The following is a 17,131-nucleotide window of genomic DNA, read 5'->3' as shown; positions in this document are numbered from 1 at the left end:
TCTCTCTCCTATGAACTCCCACAGCTCTTTAAACCTTTATTGCACTGATTCCCAAAACGTGATCCCTGGACAAGTAGCATCAGCATCACTTGGGAACTTGTTAGAAATACAAATTTACTGGTCCCACTCCAGAGTCAGAAACTCTGGGTATGGTGCCCAGTAATCTGTATTCAAACAAGCCCTCTAGATGGTTCCAGTACATCCTGAAGCTTGAGAACCACTTTTCCAATGTATTCTATATTATATTTTATATATATTCTATATATAAAATATATAGATATAAAATATAAAATATATATTTTATATCTATATATTATATATTCCATGTATTTTATTATTGCTTTATGTCTTAATTTCTCTACCAGAACGTAAAGTAAGGTCCGTGAGAGCAAAAACAGTGCTTTCATCATTTGCATCTTGTGTAATACCGAGCATAGAGCTTTTCACTTAGCAGATCACAGTAAGACTTACTTTACGTAGGTAGGAAGTAAAATCTTACTTTAGTAAGACTTACTTTAGTGTCCAAATCTATGCTATTTCTTTAGTGTCCAAATCTATGTAGGCAAGATGAGCATATTGCAGTGCACCAATTTTTCACTTTAATGATGTTTAATAACCTTTAAAGGTTGTGGCATGATTGATTCAGACTCAGAGACACACCACTTGTAAAGATGACTAAAATAAAGGAACTGGTTGCCCTTATTTTTCAACACAGAGACAAGGTCTCTTAGTTCTGCTTTAAACTTATTCTCTACACTTAGTTTTACATATGCCTCATAAATGTTTACTAATAATAACAATAACAATCTCATCTAGAAGGCTTAGAGACTTCTCTTGTCTCTAAGGCTTTTATGCTTAAAGAAAAATGTCTAAAATTTCTTAACTAGGCTTCAACTTCACAACATATCTATAAATAACTTAAATAAACATTGCTTAGTACTTATTTTTGAGATATAATTCATTGGAAAATAAAGTGAAATAGCTTTTACTATAGTAAAAGTCAATGTAACAAAGTTTTAAGAATTCACTACGTTGAAAAACAAGCTAAAGGAAGACAATCATCTATATTTATTAATGTTTGTTGTTGTTTGAAATTATATAACAACAGGCTCAGATAGTCACTGGATTCTTAAAAATCTTTAGTAAAACAAAACAATATTGGTGAATAATCCATATAACAAATAGATTAACTGACTATCATTATTTTGCTTTCATAGAATACCTTTCTTCTTGTTAATAAAGTATAAAACTAAAATTGTAAATTGGTTCTTGTTAAAATCCAAAAAAAAATCCAATTAATAACCAAACAATTATTTCTAAGTACAATTTAATTATCAGTTTACTGAAACAAAGCCACTGTAGAAGTGCTTTTCACAAAGTTATAATATAATGGGAAAATAAATCAGTCCAAATATTTTGTTGCCAAAAAATTAACAAAACTGATTAAACTGAAGAGAAAATAATCAAGACAACTATGAATCTACTTTTTAAAAATAAAAAACAGGCTTTGTAATTAGGTGTCTTTATACTTTGGCTTATTAATAATGTAAGACACATATTTGGTGTTTTTTTAGAAAATACCATCAAATATTCCCAGAAAAGACTTCATTTCATCAGCTTCATCTTCAGGATGATACCTACTGCGGGGGATGGGTGGAAGCAAATGTAAAAATAATTATTATTGTAACACAATTTATTTAAAAATGTAATAATAAATACAAAATGGATAAACTTGAACCTTGCTGAGAGGTTAATAGATCAAATGAACTTCAATACGCATGACCTTGTGGGAAGTCTGTGGGGTCGGGAGAAAATTAGACTTTATAAACTGTGAAGGGTAGGGACCAAATCTCTTAGATATTTCTTTAAACATACAGGAAAATAATGTTATTTAATCAATATATGAACAGGTCTATACATTTATTCAAGAGAGGGGGAAACTGCTACAGACTTACTCATAAAAATGACCAGCAGTTGGGACACTGATTAGACTTAATCTGACTTTTCCCCCCTCATTGAACCTGTAGAATTGTGAAAGAACTGATTGGCTGAAATACAACTTGAACTTTTGAAAAATTAGTTGATCTCATTTGGATTTCTTAAGTGACTTTACACTTTATATTATCAAAATACTGCATGCAGTTCAATCAGTAAAAAAATCTTCAACAAAATATAATGTTTCAATTAATAATATCAAACATATAGGTTCTCAAAATTGAGATATTTGATATTATAAATTATTGTAAGGAGTTAGCTCACCAGAAGTCTAAAATTTCAATGACTTTAAGTAAATAAAATGTTTAGGTTCTGATCTTTCAAAGGAAAAGAATACTGAATTTCTCTGTAAAAAGTTTTTATCAGTATATCTTAAAATGACTTGAAAGAGTTCTTACCTGAAATCAATTTCATTTTTACATTCACTGTTTGTAATAAAGAAATCCACTTCCTTAACAAAATTTGAAGAATTTGATCTTTTTTCAGAATTAGTAAAACGTAGCCTTTCAATCTCTGGTGACAGACTTTGTTGTTTTCTTTGTTGTAAATGGACCTGTATTTTGAGGTTAAAAAAAAACAACAGCAATCATTGAAAGTTTAATTATTCAGGCAGAATTAAAAAGAGAAACGAAGAAGTGTTTCTTCTTACAATATTTGCATTTCCAGCTTGTTGAGGTAATTCTGTCATGCAGGATTCACCGAACTTGGACATAGAGGAATTTGATAGATAAATATCTGGCTTCTCATATGACGAAACAAAACTAAAAATCAAAATTAATTATTTGTAAAATATGGCAGATAAGGCAAACAAATCATTCTAATTTAGATCAATAGCGATTCTTTGGGGAATATGATTAAAGTTTATCATATTTATCACCATAAAAAAATTGATGCTCTGTTTCTTAGACGCATGGGGAATTTGGTGCATTTCCTTTTCTTTAAATAAAGCAACAATTTATATATTCCAAATTAGATTAGAATACTATTTTTAAGAGCCTAAGAAATAATCATTCAACAATTTTCTTTGAAATTGGGTGTTATGCTTAATTGTCTATCGCCTAGCAATCTGTAAATCTTTTCTAAATGCCACTTGCTTCACTTTTAATCTCCTTTCCCTATTCTGGTCTCGCTATAGAGAGATATCTCTAGTTATCTTCTTATGTATAACTGTATATTAGAATTCACCTTTCATCTTCTGTATTACATTAATTCACTAAAAAACATACTATTATTAGCTTCCATGTACTAGATATTGTACTAGGAGTTGGGTACAAAGTGGTAAACAGATTCTCAGGGAGTTGCAATCTAGTAGAGGAGCAGACAATGAGCAAACAATAAATATACATAATCATAGATCCTAAAGTGATATGAAGGAAATTAACTGAACATCAGTGTGGAAGCATAAACCCATTTCAAAAAGAGGGTAGTGAATGCCTTTCTCAGGAGGTGACAATTCAAGTTGACATTAATAATTAGGCTAAAATGCGACAGCCATGCAAGGGGTAATAAGCAGTGAGTATTGGTATGGAAGAATCACATGTATTGATGAGATCAAATCTTTCTGTCTTTGATTAATGGCAAGGAATTAAAATACAAAGGGTGTAAGAGAAAAAGCCTGTCTTCTTTCCAACCCGCATCCTCAGGTCCTGAGGGCCTTCTTCCCAGCGGCAATTTCTGACACCAGTTTCTCAGAGACTTCTTTGTAGGATTCCTTTTTAAATTCACTTATTTCGTGGTCAATTTTAAACTGTCTCAAAATTATTTGTAGCTTTCTAAAGGCGTGGGGCACAAAACTGTTCATGTACTTTGTTATCTTCCTACTTCCTACACTTTTTTTGTTTCTTTATATCCACAGCTTTGTTCCACTTTGATGCTTCTAATCAGTTTACTCTATATGACTCTGATGCTTCTAATCAGTTTACTCTATATGACTCAGAGTTAGGACCAATGAATGGAAATAATAAAAAAAATATATTTTTTTTAGAAGTTTGATTGAATGATATGAGAGACCCAAACATAAAACAAGTATTTTGGAGTGAATGAGCTCCTGGTCACTGGAGTTCTCTTGGCAGAGATGGCATGATTACTTGCCAGAGATGTTGGATGGTAATTCAAGGATCCAGTGTTAGGGAGATTAAATGACACAACTAAACCCTCTTCAGCTCCGGCATTCTCTGAAATCTATTACTCTTTGATGTTGACGATCAGTAAAACGAGTAAATAATAGCAAGCATACCAAAAGACATCACAAATTTAATGTATCTTCTTTAACAAAGGAGAAATAAACAATCCTTAAGTAAATTGCACCCTGAATAAAAAGCTGCCAATATTTCTTTTCTTTGGGAGAGTTTTGGCTGTGGCTATAATTTCTCCCTTGACTTCTAATCAAGTTCAATATCCAAATGTGCCTTGCATTTCTGCAAAAACACTTCAAGTTGAACATTTCTAAAATTATTTTCTTTTCCAAATGTCTTCGGCGTCCTATATTCTCAGAAAACATCTCCATCTCCCCACTTGCCATTTATTCTTTCCTCTTCCTCAACTATTGTATCCTATAAATTGTTAAATCCAATCTATGTGTTATCTATGAAAAGTTTCAAAAATCAATCTCTACCTCTCAGTTTCGATAACGTCTACCCTTGTTTAGGCCTCATCATAGACTTTCTCAAATTGGCAACGATGCCTCTGGTGGTCCCACCCTCTATAATTGACTCCACATGTCATATCATATCATTACATATCATTCTACAAATCACTAGAATGATTTTTTTCTGATCAAACTGTTTATCTTGTGTTTAATGATCTTGGATGGTTTCGCATTGCCTAGTATGTCAACAACTAGAGGCCCCTAGGCTACATCCGGCTGACAGACATTATTTTTTTTTTGGAGGGGGGTGTTGTAAATTATATCACATTTTTAAAAATTAGTTGTCAAAATTTAAAAGTCAGGAGATGTCACATAAAATTTTAGATTCACAGCTTTTTTTTTTTTTTTTAAATTAGAATATCTGACAACACTAAACACTCATTTCCTGAACAGCAACAACTTGTTGGAGCTGAGCAGTGGTTGCTGTCTTTAATGGGACACTCTACAGTTGGCTTTGGCCCTCCACATCCTGGAGTCAGTTTGAGTCTGTGAGCCCTGACCCACTGGATACGGTACAGGTGTCTAGTTATGGCATTCACAGTTAGACCTCAGCAATCTCAGCCTTAACACTGTGGCCACACAGACCACACTTAACTGACCCTTCCTTGAGCATGGGATGCCTTTCTAAGCCTTGGCCCTTTTCATGTGCTTTATCTACATGGAATGCCTTACTGAACTCCTATTCAGTTTTCAAGGCTCGTGAACAATGAAGATTCCTGGTCTCTGGCCCCAGAGACTATGATTCAGGAAATTTAGTCTGGAGCCTATGAATGTGCATTTTAATATCACCCCCTCGGTGATTCTGATGCAGGTGGTCTGACAACACCACTTTGAGAAACACAGCTCTAAGATAAAGAGGGTTTAGTTTGGCTAATACCTTATTGTTTCTCTGACATCTTAAGACTAGATGCCCATCTCCAATTACATGTCAGGAGAACAGAAAGTTTCAAAAAGTTGTATTTCAAACCCAAATTCTAAAACTTGCCTGTGTGACATTTCTCTTTGGAATTTGCTCTTTGACTCTTGGAGGGATAGCTTACTTCCTCTGGTACTTGAACTCAAAGTGTTTCCAAATCCTATATAAAGAGATAACATTTTGAAATAAAATGCCAGGAAACAGCTGAATGGAGCTTTTCACAAGTTCTACAAGGGCTCTCTCCAACAGATATAATCTGGTTAAGGAAGGAATGAATAATTCTCCTCAATAATCAAATTTAATTTGCATAGAAAAATAAGGGAGCAAAATCATAAAATAAGAGGAAAAAAATCACAAAATATATAGGTTAGCTTATTTTAGTCATTACGTTAAAAGGTCCCCAAATCACTATTATTTATTTTTAATTCATGTAAATGATCAAGTTAAAGTTCATTCAATATTTTCCATGGTCTGCATGTAATTAAGTTCATTAAAAGCATTGCATACATGGGGGAAAATGATATTTATTGTGATTGATTTTCCCAGGGTCAAAGCTATGCCCTCATAGGATTAGGCTACCTCAAAAGATCAGTACAAATTGCCTCTTAAACTTGCAGTTAAGACAGTGACTTTTAATTTTTAGGTAGAGACAGTAGTTGTCTGGTGATATGAGAAATTGTTTGTGCCTATTGACCCTATGTCATAGATTTTCCTGGCCTATTTTGTGAAGGTGGTCAAATTCTATTCCTTCTGAAAGGAGTATTAGCTCTTTAGGTATTTCTTAGAGCCCTGAAACAATATTTCGATGGGAAAGAGTATCTCCATCTCACTGTCTTGTCATACACTTACCAAGATTTTCACTTCTCTGTTTTAATGAAATAGAGTAAATTTGTTAGTAACTCAAAGAACTAAGTCCCATTATTCTGGGGTTCTATATAATTTAAATATAATATCCAACACAGGAGAAATGAATCATTTCCTATGTATTTGTTTATACCTAAAAAGTCAACATTTCTACTGGAAATAAACATTTTAGTTTCTTTGCTCACAGACGAATACCTTTAGAAAAGAAATATTTTTGTCCTTCACAAACATTAGCAGACCATGTGCAATCTTAGAATAGAGAGCTAGATATTCTGTTTTATGAGGGAAAAGTCAAAAAATAATCTGAATTTGAACAGGGTCTTTAACAAGATAGAGAACAATAGAAGATCATTTGCTATACATTATCATGGAATAACCTTAAACTCTGTCCTTAGAGGGAGGAAATGCTATTTGTGGAAGGGTCACATTTTCAGTTTTGTTAAAAATGATAATCTTAACAATCCAAAGCTAATTAAGCAAGCACATTAAAAAGACAAAGAAAATGAACCCCAAAGCTGAACTGAAAAATATTCAAAGAGTTTCTCATGAAATTATTTCATGCTAAAATACAATTTTACCTGTTTTTGTCTTCTTATCAGCTGAAAAGTTAGTAGCTTCTATTAAGTTTTCATCATCAAAATCATCCCAAACTTCATTTCCCAAGTCAAAGTCTACATTCAAAACTTCTGAAAATGGCGAGTTGCTTTTACCCACATCTGTCAAATTCTGGTTCTCAGATGCATTAAGATTTCTGTTAAACAGCATTGTTTGAGGGGCTTTCTCATTTGCAGTTGTATAATAGTTCCATCTTGAAAAATCTGTCGTGTGTATATATAAAAGAGTATATGTCATAAGCATCATTATCTATTGATATGTCAAACACATCTTTCAACTACTAAACAGAGGTCTTCAGTGGTAGTTTTCAAAAATATTAGGTCAAGCATTGTTGAATACTGTGTTCAACCAATTCTATTTATTGAATTATATTTACTGATAGTTGGATTAAATTTAATTTTAAATGGATTCTTTCAGACCAAACTCATTTTTCCTCTTAGTTCATATATGAGAATAACCCTACTGTAAGATTGCAGTATAATAGCTTCTAAAATGGTCTTCCTCCCTCCAGCTCTTCTCCTTACAAATTAATTTTGAGTATTTTCATGAAACTCCATTGTTTAAAGCCTGTGTATTGAGTCACACTACCTGGGTGAAAATTCTACCTCTCTCATGTACTAGTTGTATAATCTTAGACAAGCAATTTATATTCTCTTAACCTAATTTTCTCCTCTGCAGAATGAAAATGATAATAGTACCTATGACATAATATTGTTATGGGGACTAAGTGCTTTCTCGTGCAGTTTTTCCATGGCAGTGTGCTAATAAATGTTTAATAACTGCTTCTCTAAAAAGGTATGCACACACACACACACACAGACACACACACACAAAGTTTACTATATGTATTTATAATATGTAAAGGCTATGTAGCACATAATTTACAAATAATAAAATACACAGTATGGTTAATTGTAAATTTCATATATCTAATTGCTTCTCACTGAATGTTTTCATTGAGTTTTGCCTAACTCTTATATCTGTCATCAACCTATAGTTGCAATTGACAAATGAATGTAGTTCTCACTACATTTACTGCACTACATTACAAATGAATGTTGTTTGATATTTTTGTTGACTTTAACATGCAAGATGAAAATAAAACAACAAAGACATATGTTGAGATTTCACCTGTTCAACTACTGATTTAAGCAACTTCTTTGCTGAATTAGATAATAGTTTTCAAATACTAGAAGAATATTCCCTCAAGTGTGTGTGTGTGTGCGTGTGTGTGCGCACCTGCACGCATTAGTCACACTATAATGGATACAGACACAACACACTGTTAAATTTAATCTGCACTATTAACATTTTCTTCATCACTTTCTTAAGTCTAAACAATAAACAAACCAATAAATCAAGCCCTGATTTGTAGTTTTTGCTGGTTTCCATGGTATAAATACTCCTACTGCAGTTAATTTCAAGCTACCAACATGACATTACTGAATGAAAAGTTAAGAAGAAATGTATAACAGCATTCCATTATATAGCATTTCCACTATATAGATATAATATAGATGCAAATAATCTCAAGAACACAGATAATAAAATGTGGACTAGAAGTGATTAGTTTCAAAGCCTTTGTTTTAAATATATTATTTAATTGAAAGTTTATATAATTAAACTTTTAATAGCTGAAAGAATCCCAAAAATTGAATAATAATTTTGCACAAGCCAGTACAAGCTTGCTCTAATAAACCACTGAGTTTCCATCACTTTAAATATCTTCAACCCTCTTCTTCACTTATCTAAATACTACTTTACTCTTCAACTGTATCTACAACTCCAGTTTACATCACTCTACTTTTACATGTTAACATAAAACCACCATACAATATGTACTAAAAATAGCAGTAGGTACAAAGTGCAATGGAAACACAAAAGGAACAGGACCTAGACCTATGATGGAAGTCACAGTAGACACCTCTAAGATGGTAACGTGATAAGATGGTAACATTGGAATCTGAGCTTGATAGAACTGTGATTGTGGAACAGGGCAAGAAGGAAGTCAAGATATTCCATGAATGGAGAACAGCATGCGAAAGGCACAGCAGTATGTGAGACCAGAGAATGCTTGGAGAACTATATGTTTCCAGGATTTGCAGAACTCAAAGTAGAAGAAGAAGGTAGGGCCCATTGAGACTGCACAGGCAGTTAAGTGCCAGATTACAAGTCCGTTGAAGCTTGTTTCCCAAGTTAAAGAATTCACTTTATTTTTCGCATAGACAACAAAAAACTAATGAAAATATTTTAGCAAGAGGTGTTAGATGATCAGGGATGCCTGTTAGATCACTTGGAATAGTTCTGGATTAGAGGATAATGACACTGGAAGCAAAGAGAAAAGTAAGAAAGCCATTGCAATAAGTGAGAGCCTTTGAATGCCTAAGCTAGAGTATCAACAGACGGAACAGAGAGGAAAGGATACAGAAATGTTGAGGAAGTAAAATACAGAGGACTTGGCAATTAAATACATGTGAAGTAAGATATTTAGGCTGACTCTTTTCTGCCTTTAGCAGCTTGGAAAAGAAGGATTCTTTCACTGAGCTAAGGAAAAAGAAAAGAGTTCAGATAATGACACGTTAACTTTTAGGTGTATATGTCCAGATAAGTGATTATATAGATGAGTCAGGGGCTAGAAAGAAAGATCTAGATGGGAGTATAGATTTAGAAATCATTCGAATATAGTCAGTAATTGAAGACATGGGCTTGGGTGACATTGTCTAAGAAAAGTTTATACAGTGAGAAGAATAAAGAAGCAAAAAGAGAGAATCTTTTTGCAACATTGACAGAAAGAAAAACACAAGCAGTTCAAGAAGTAGTAGGAGACCCAATAGAGTTGTTTAATTGAAACCAAAGGAGAGAGTTCCAAAAGGAAGGAAAAAACAGATGTGTCAAATACTACAAAGGTCAAAGAAAATAAAAATTGAAGAGTTCACTGAATTCAGCACTTAGGAAGTCACTGAATGGCCTGAGCAAAAGCAGTTTCAAAGGAGTGATGGAGAACCCAAATTTTAGTGAATGAAGAGTGATGAGAAGGTAAGGAAGTAAGCACAGTGAGTATAAATTGCTCTTTCAAGAATTTTCGTTTTGATGGGAAAGCAAGACGTAGAGGGTATAAGAACTAATGATTCTGTTTTTTTGTCTGCCTGGCATGCTTTTCCTTCTTTTAGAAGGAGTATCTTTCTTGTCCTTGGGGGAAACTGCCTCCACCATCCCATGAAATCCCTGTGAGGATGTCATTCATGGTGCCCTGACCTCCCCAGGGCCACAGCAGTGGAATATATGACCCAATCCCCAGGCTACAGGGATTGATCAAAGTCTGAATACAAGACTCAAATGAGGCCAGTCAGAATGAACTCTGGTCTGACAAAGCTAACAGGGAAGACTGCATTTTTCTACTGAGTCTGCTAAACTGGCAAGATGTGAGTTATTAGTACACTGCCATGTGAGAAAGCCTGTTTAAAAAATAAAGCCAATTAACAACCAGCACATCTGAAAAAACTGAGAGAGGCATGATGAGATCATTTGAGAACCCAGATCTAGCAAGATTAAAGTTAGATGCACGTCTGTAATTTTCAGTTTATATCAGACAATAGGTTTCCTTTTTTTGGTAAACTTTAAAAAAATAATTAGTTTCAGGTGTACAAAGCAACATAATAGTTAGACATTTAAACCCCTCATAAAGGGATAACCCACCCCCCAAGCTACTACCCTCTGACATCTTATGTAGCTGTTACAACACCATCAACTATCTTCTCTATGTTGTACTCCACATCCCATGACTACATATACCTATATATTTAGTTATAGTTGACATTCAATATTATTCTTCTTCAGCTCTTCAGGTGCACAGCACATTGGTCAGGCATCTACACCGTCTATGACGTGATCCCCGATAAGTCCAGTGCCCATCTGGCACCTTCATGATCTTTACAACATTGTTGATTATATTCCCTATACTGTATTAACTATCAATTTATATTTATTTTTTCTTTTCTTTTCTTTAATTGGGGTATATTGGGAAACCGTGTGTGTTTCCAGGACCCATCTGCTCCAAGTCAAGTCGTTGTTTTCAATCTAGTTGTGGAGGGTGCAGCTCACTGGCCCATGTGGGAATTGAACCAGCGACCTTGGTGTTACGAGCACTGCACTCTAATCAACTGAGCCTACCGGCCACCCCAATTTATATTTCTTAATGCCGTCACCTTTTTTCACCCCAACCCCATTCCCATCTATCTGATCCAAACCCCATTCCCATCTATCACCCTGACAGACCTAGTACCTATCTGGTACCACACCTAGCTATTACAATATTGTTGACTATAGTCCTTATGCTATAACCTACATCTCCATGACTACTGTATAATACCCAATTTATTCTTCTTAATCCCTTCCCCTTTCACTGGTCCTTAACCCCCCTTTCATCTTGAAGAAGTCCCTATAAGAGTCCTTGTAATACTGGTTTGGTGGTGATGAACTCCTTCAGCTTTTTCTTGTCTTACCTATCCTTCAATTCTAAATGACAGCCTTGCTGGGTAGAACAATCTTGGTTGTACGTCATTGCTTTTCATCACTTGGAATATTTCCTGCCACTCCCTTGTTGCCTGCAAAGTTTCTGTTGAGAAATCAGCTGACAGTCGTATGGGGGCTGCCTTGTAGGTCACTAACTGCTTTTCTCTTGCTGCTTTTAAGATCCTTCGTATTTAACCTTTGGCATTTTAATTATGATGTGTCTCCATGTTGGCCTCTTTGGGTTTATCTTGTTTGGGATTCTCTGTGCTTCCTGGGCTTGTATGTCCATTTCCTTCACCAGGGTAGGGAAGTTTTCTGTCATTATTTCTTCAAATAGGTTTTCAATTTCTTGCTCTGTCTCTTCTCCTTCTGGTGCCCCTATAATGTGAATGTTGGTATGCTTGATATTATCCTTGAGGCCTCTTAAACTCTTCTCAATTTTTTGGATTCTTTTTTCCTTTTGCTGTTCTGGTTGGGTGTTTTCTGACACATTATCTTCTACATCGCTGGTTGGATGCTCTGCTTCATCTAATCTACTGTTGATTCCCTGTAATATATTGTTTCCATTATTGTATCCTTTATTTCTGACTTTCATGGTTTCCATCTCAATTTTTATGAAATCATTGAGCATTCTTGTAACTAGTGTTTGGAACTCTGCGTCTGACAGATTGCTTATCTCTGTTTCACGTAGTTCTTTTTCTGGAACTTTACTCTGTTCTTTCATTTGGGACATGTTTCTTTGTCTCCCCATTTTGGCTGCCTCCCTGTGTTTGTTTCTATGTATTAGGTAGGGCTGCTATATCTTCTGGTCCTAGTAGAGTGGCCTTATGTAGCAGGTGTGCTGTGGGTTTCAGTGGTGCAGTCTTTCTGGTCACCTGAGCCATGTGCTCCTCGTGTGTCCCTTGTGTGGGTTGTGTGTGCCCTCCTCTTGTAGTTAAGCCTTGGTTGATAATTGCACATCATTGGGAGAGACTGACCCTTAGGCTCACTGGTTGTGAGGACTGGCCTTGACTACAGTGGAAGGGTTGCTGTGCAGGGGCTGATCCTATAAAGCAGGATCTGCCTCAGCAGGACTCTGGTGCCTGCCCAATCCTCCCCTTGGGTGTGTCGTACTTGGAGGCAGTTAGGTGATGCTCCAGCTCATTTTGAGGCTGGCCACTGGGGGCACCAGCCCCAGGACCTTGGAGGGGATCTGCTGTAGGTCTACTTCAGCCATAGCCCCTGCCTCACCCGGGGCCACCCAGTGGGAGCCACAAAGAAATCCACAGATGGCTGCCATCTGTGCTGTACTTGGAAATACCTTTGAGAGGCCAAGCTGCAAACCAAAGCTGGCTGCCACTAGTGCTGATGTAGGGCTGCTCAGCCAGAGGTACAGGACATGCTTAAGCCAGGTATTCCTGTCTGGGTGCTGTGAACCTTTAAAGACCCTAGGAAAGTGAAGCTTGAGCCAAGACAAACGATCTGCATGAAAAAGCTGCCAGAAGCGGCCTGGGTGTGCCAGAAAGTTGGGTGGGGAGAAAGAATGGGAAAAAATCAGAAATGGTGGCCACCTGTGTTCACACACCGAGAAGGTGGAGGGCTCAACAAAGAAACAATGGCCACTGCCAGCTCCTCCATCCCTCTCCAGAGAGGGGAAAGTCGCCTCTCCAGCCCCTGTCCCAAGCCAGATAACTCAATTCCCCACCACTTGTCCCTGCTGCCGTTCCAGCTGCTGCCCCAGTGCTAGAGCTCAGACTGAGTGATTCCATGGTGGGTAAGTCCATGTGCTGTCCCTTTAAGAGGAGCACCTGTGAGCGCTGCCGCACTGTCTCTCTCAGTCATAATCTCCACTGGTTTTCACAACCAATAATTATGGGGACTTCTCTCCCTCGAACTGGAACCCTGTGCTAGGGTCTGACTGGTATCTCTCACTCCTTTAGGGGATGGGGGAGACCCCCACAGTCAAAATAGCCCTCTTGATCTTTAATGGTCACACACGGGTGTGGGCCCAGCCCATGCCATGTCTCTGATCTTCCTACCAGTCTGGAGGTGGCTTCTTCTGCATGTCCTTAGTTGAAAGGCTTCAGTTCAGCTAGATTTTACGCAATTCTCCATAATAGTTGTTTTGTAGATTAGTTGTAATTTTGATGTTTGTGAGAGAAGGTAAACACAGCGTTTACCTACTGCGCCATTTTGGTTGTCTCTTTCGGTTTCCTTGTTTTGTATGATGGTTACTTTGAGCAGAATTCCTGACACTTAACAATCAAAAAGGTCATGATTAGCCAGATAGGGACATGGAGCTAGAAGAAAGAAACTTGAGCATATTTATACGCTGAAAAGAAAGAGATAATAGGAAAGAGAGCTTGAAAATATGGGGAAGAGGAGATGGATAAATGGTGTCCTAAAGTCGCAGGGAAGGTGGGATTGGAAAAACTAAGATTACAAGTGGAGAGATAAACCTTGAACAGAATAAAAGGTGATTCTTCTTTTAAGACAAATATAAAGTTAAGGATGAGTGCAGAGACAGAGATATACAGGGTGGAAAGTTGAAAGAGTTCATATACTATAGGTTTAATTTTCAATTCTCCACTGATAATTGAAAGTCAATTTCATTTTATAGAAATGGCATTGGATTGGGAATCAAGAGATATGGACTCTATTTCTGACTCTGCCAATAATTAGCTATGTGATTTTGGGCAAGTCTAATCTCTCAGAGTCTATATTTCTTTCACTGTAAAATGAGAAATTACACAAAGGTCCCTTACAATTTAAATTTTATGATTTAACATGCTTTCTTATATAATTTCTGACATTTTTTTCTTCTTCTTGAAATTGGAATATAGATGATAAAATTACTGTGTTTTCCTAAAAACATTCTCAAGAGCAGTATTTGAATACATTTAAAGTATGTTCTGTCACCAAAGACTAATGTATAAAGTATAACGTACCCAATTACTACTACTAATAGTATGAAATATTATGAGAACTTTACATATATTATCTCATTTAATCCTAAAAAAAAACAAAAAAAAAAACCACTAAAATATAACCTCAGATGAGGTTATTGAGATATACAATGGGTAAGTATACTGTTGAAGGTTACACAATCATTAAATGGCAGAGCTAAAGTCTGAATCTAGATAGATTGTTCCTAGATGCTGTGAGTTTAACTTCTATACTATATACAGTTCCTTCTTTAAAAATATAAAAGATTTTTAAAAAGGGGTCCATTCAGCAAAACAGGAATATGGTTATCATTGGGGGCTAAAGTATCTAAATGAGACTTTTATATCATAATGTAAATTGGATTTGGAATAGTGGGTGGGAAAGAAATAAAAATAGAAAAACTATGTAAAGACAATATGAAAGTAAGCAGAGAGAAGGATACACTCTGTAGAATGGCAGGGAATAGAGCCTGCAGTACAAGGAGTAAGTTAGAGGGCTACAGATCGAAGGGAGAAAAAAATAAGAGGGTTGACAATCTTACATATTCTAGGCATGTTGTAATGATATTCAGGCTTTGAACAAGTTGGATAAATGCTCTGATACTCTACATAAAATTAGGGGACCTTCTCTTTGCTTCCTAAAGGCTATCATGGAGTCATAAGAAATGGTAAGTACTCCAGACCTTGCCTAACTAAGATATTAATTTATGGCTAGAGGAAGCATAAAGTGACAGCTTGAAGGAAAGAGTGGCAATAGATACCAAGGCCACACACATGAAATTGTTTTCAGAAAACCCCAAGCTTACAATTTCTACATAAGGCTACTTGAATAAACAATTCTATGGCCAGGATAACTTCTCACACATTTTAATAGACTGGTTTTTAATAACATCACCCAGAGAAATGATCCTGTGAGGGGCAGGATCCAGACTAATGATGAACCAGGCACAATGTTGAAAAATTTATATGCATTCTCTCATTAATTTAATGACAGACACAGATAAAAAGCAAATCTAGATTACACACCAGTTATATCCTACAATCTAGGTTATATTCTTATGTTATCATATAAATTGTAAGAATCACAGGTTGTAGAGATGTTAAAGGTCACCCAATTTAATCCCTTAATTTTAAAAATTAGACTAAGGCCCAAAGAGATTAAATAATTTTTCCAAGGTAACACAACTATTGTGTAAAATTGGACTAATTTTATAAACACAGAATTATTTTAAATAATTCTAAAGATACATAAAAGTACTAGAGTCCAGCATTTTAATAACTTTTGTACACAAAGATCCCTTATTTTCTCAGCTTTTCCTTGCATTATCTTTAAACAAAAATAGTCAACACTATGTAGGGAAGAGATTTGTTGTTGTTGTTTAAATTTCTGCCAGATCTAGCAGGACCATTCTGAAATAACAGATCCAAAGAATATGACATTGGTTCAAAAACACAAGAGAAAAATATTGCCATGTTAATAATCATAATAATTTCAGATGTTGGCTTTTCAATAACATTATTTGTCAAGCCAAAATAATGATAAATCATATTCTCTCTCAAGTCAATATCAATGGTAATTTACCTTTGTCTTGATATTCAGATGGTTCTTGTTGTTGAACATTTGCACAGATTTCATGCTCATCCTTCTGCTCCATCATAGATAAATCAGGCGTGTTTAAATATTTTGACCTTTATAAAGATAAGTAATATCATAAAAAATGTTAAAGAAAATATTAAAATTAATCTGACTTTGAAAACTACTTAGTCACATAAATGAAAAAAAAGTACATTCATTTACTCTTCACTCAGTATTTCTATGATAAATTGTACATAGAAGGGTAAAAAGGTGTTTAATGGAAGCAACAGATACTTAGTCATCTTTACATGACTCCAATAAGTAGATATCTGCTATCTGTGTATAGCCTTAAAAATCTATTGCTAATGCTACTTTCTGTTGGATAACCAAAGCTATGATCTCTTGAAATAGGGTTGGCGTCTGTTCTGATTTGTCAGTGGCTGTTCTATACAAGTTAAGTATATTAAATGTCATCCCTGCATATAAAATTCCCTTATCTGGAAGGAAAATGACATATACTATTGCCTCCTAGGCATCATAATATAGGCAAAGAATGTGAGTTATCATTTACGGCCTTCTGTTTATTAACTAGAAATATGAGCTTCTGTTATTTCATCTACAAAATGGGATAAAAATACCTCATTTTATGAGCCAGGTTGTTGTTAAGGGCAAAAGATATAATACATAAGATATAAAAGTAAAAATTTTAAATTATAAAGTATTTCTAAATCTGAGGTATTATTAATTTAGAGTGGGTCCCTAAATGGAAAAGATCAGACTTTGTACACCAACATGAATTTTCTTTTTAAAGTATACTCTTATCGCCTGTTAAGTTTAGAAGACAGAGAGAACCTGAGGACATGACATAGAGGATGGGTAGTTCCCAACAGTGATTATTCACTGAATATTAAAATATTCCATAACTGCAGAGTTCTAAGTGAATTTAGGGTATGAAAGATAACAAAACTCTTATGATGTCATTACTTCATTATGGAACTAAATGATTACTGTGATTTGAAGGTAGCTAATGACCACCTTTCTCTGAATAAATGATTATTTGGAGGAACAGAGAGTTTATGATG

The 17,131-nt window shown here is 35.3% G+C and overlaps 1 protein-coding gene across 1 annotated transcript in view; it reads right to left on the bottom strand.

Moving 5' to 3' along the window:
- Positions 1 to 1,075: 1,075 nt before the first annotated feature.
- The window catches only part of HFM1 (helicase for meiosis 1), a 108,239-nt gene continuing 92,183 nt past the window's right edge, over positions 1,076 to 17,131 (bottom strand). The window contains exons 33-38 of the mRNA XM_081057708.1: positions 16,056 to 16,162; positions 7,001 to 7,240; positions 5,628 to 5,718; positions 2,645 to 2,756; positions 2,394 to 2,548; positions 1,076 to 1,640 (exon numbers count right to left, since the gene is read on the bottom strand). Of these exons, the coding sequence (XP_080913834.1) occupies positions 1,571 to 1,640; positions 2,394 to 2,548; positions 2,645 to 2,756; positions 5,628 to 5,718; positions 7,001 to 7,240; positions 16,056 to 16,162 (775 nt within the window). The 3' untranslated portion in view covers positions 1,076 to 1,570. The remainder of the gene's footprint in view (positions 1,641 to 2,393; positions 2,549 to 2,644; positions 2,757 to 5,627; positions 5,719 to 7,000; positions 7,241 to 16,055; positions 16,163 to 17,131) is intronic.

This window comes from Rhinolophus hipposideros (genome assembly GCF_964194185.1).
Source record: "Rhinolophus hipposideros genome assembly, chromosome: 8".
Taxonomy (NCBI): Eukaryota; Metazoa; Chordata; class Mammalia; order Chiroptera; family Rhinolophidae; genus Rhinolophus; species Rhinolophus hipposideros.
The sequence above is the reverse complement of the archived record's forward strand: the minus strand, read 5'-3'. Positions and strand labels throughout refer to the sequence as shown.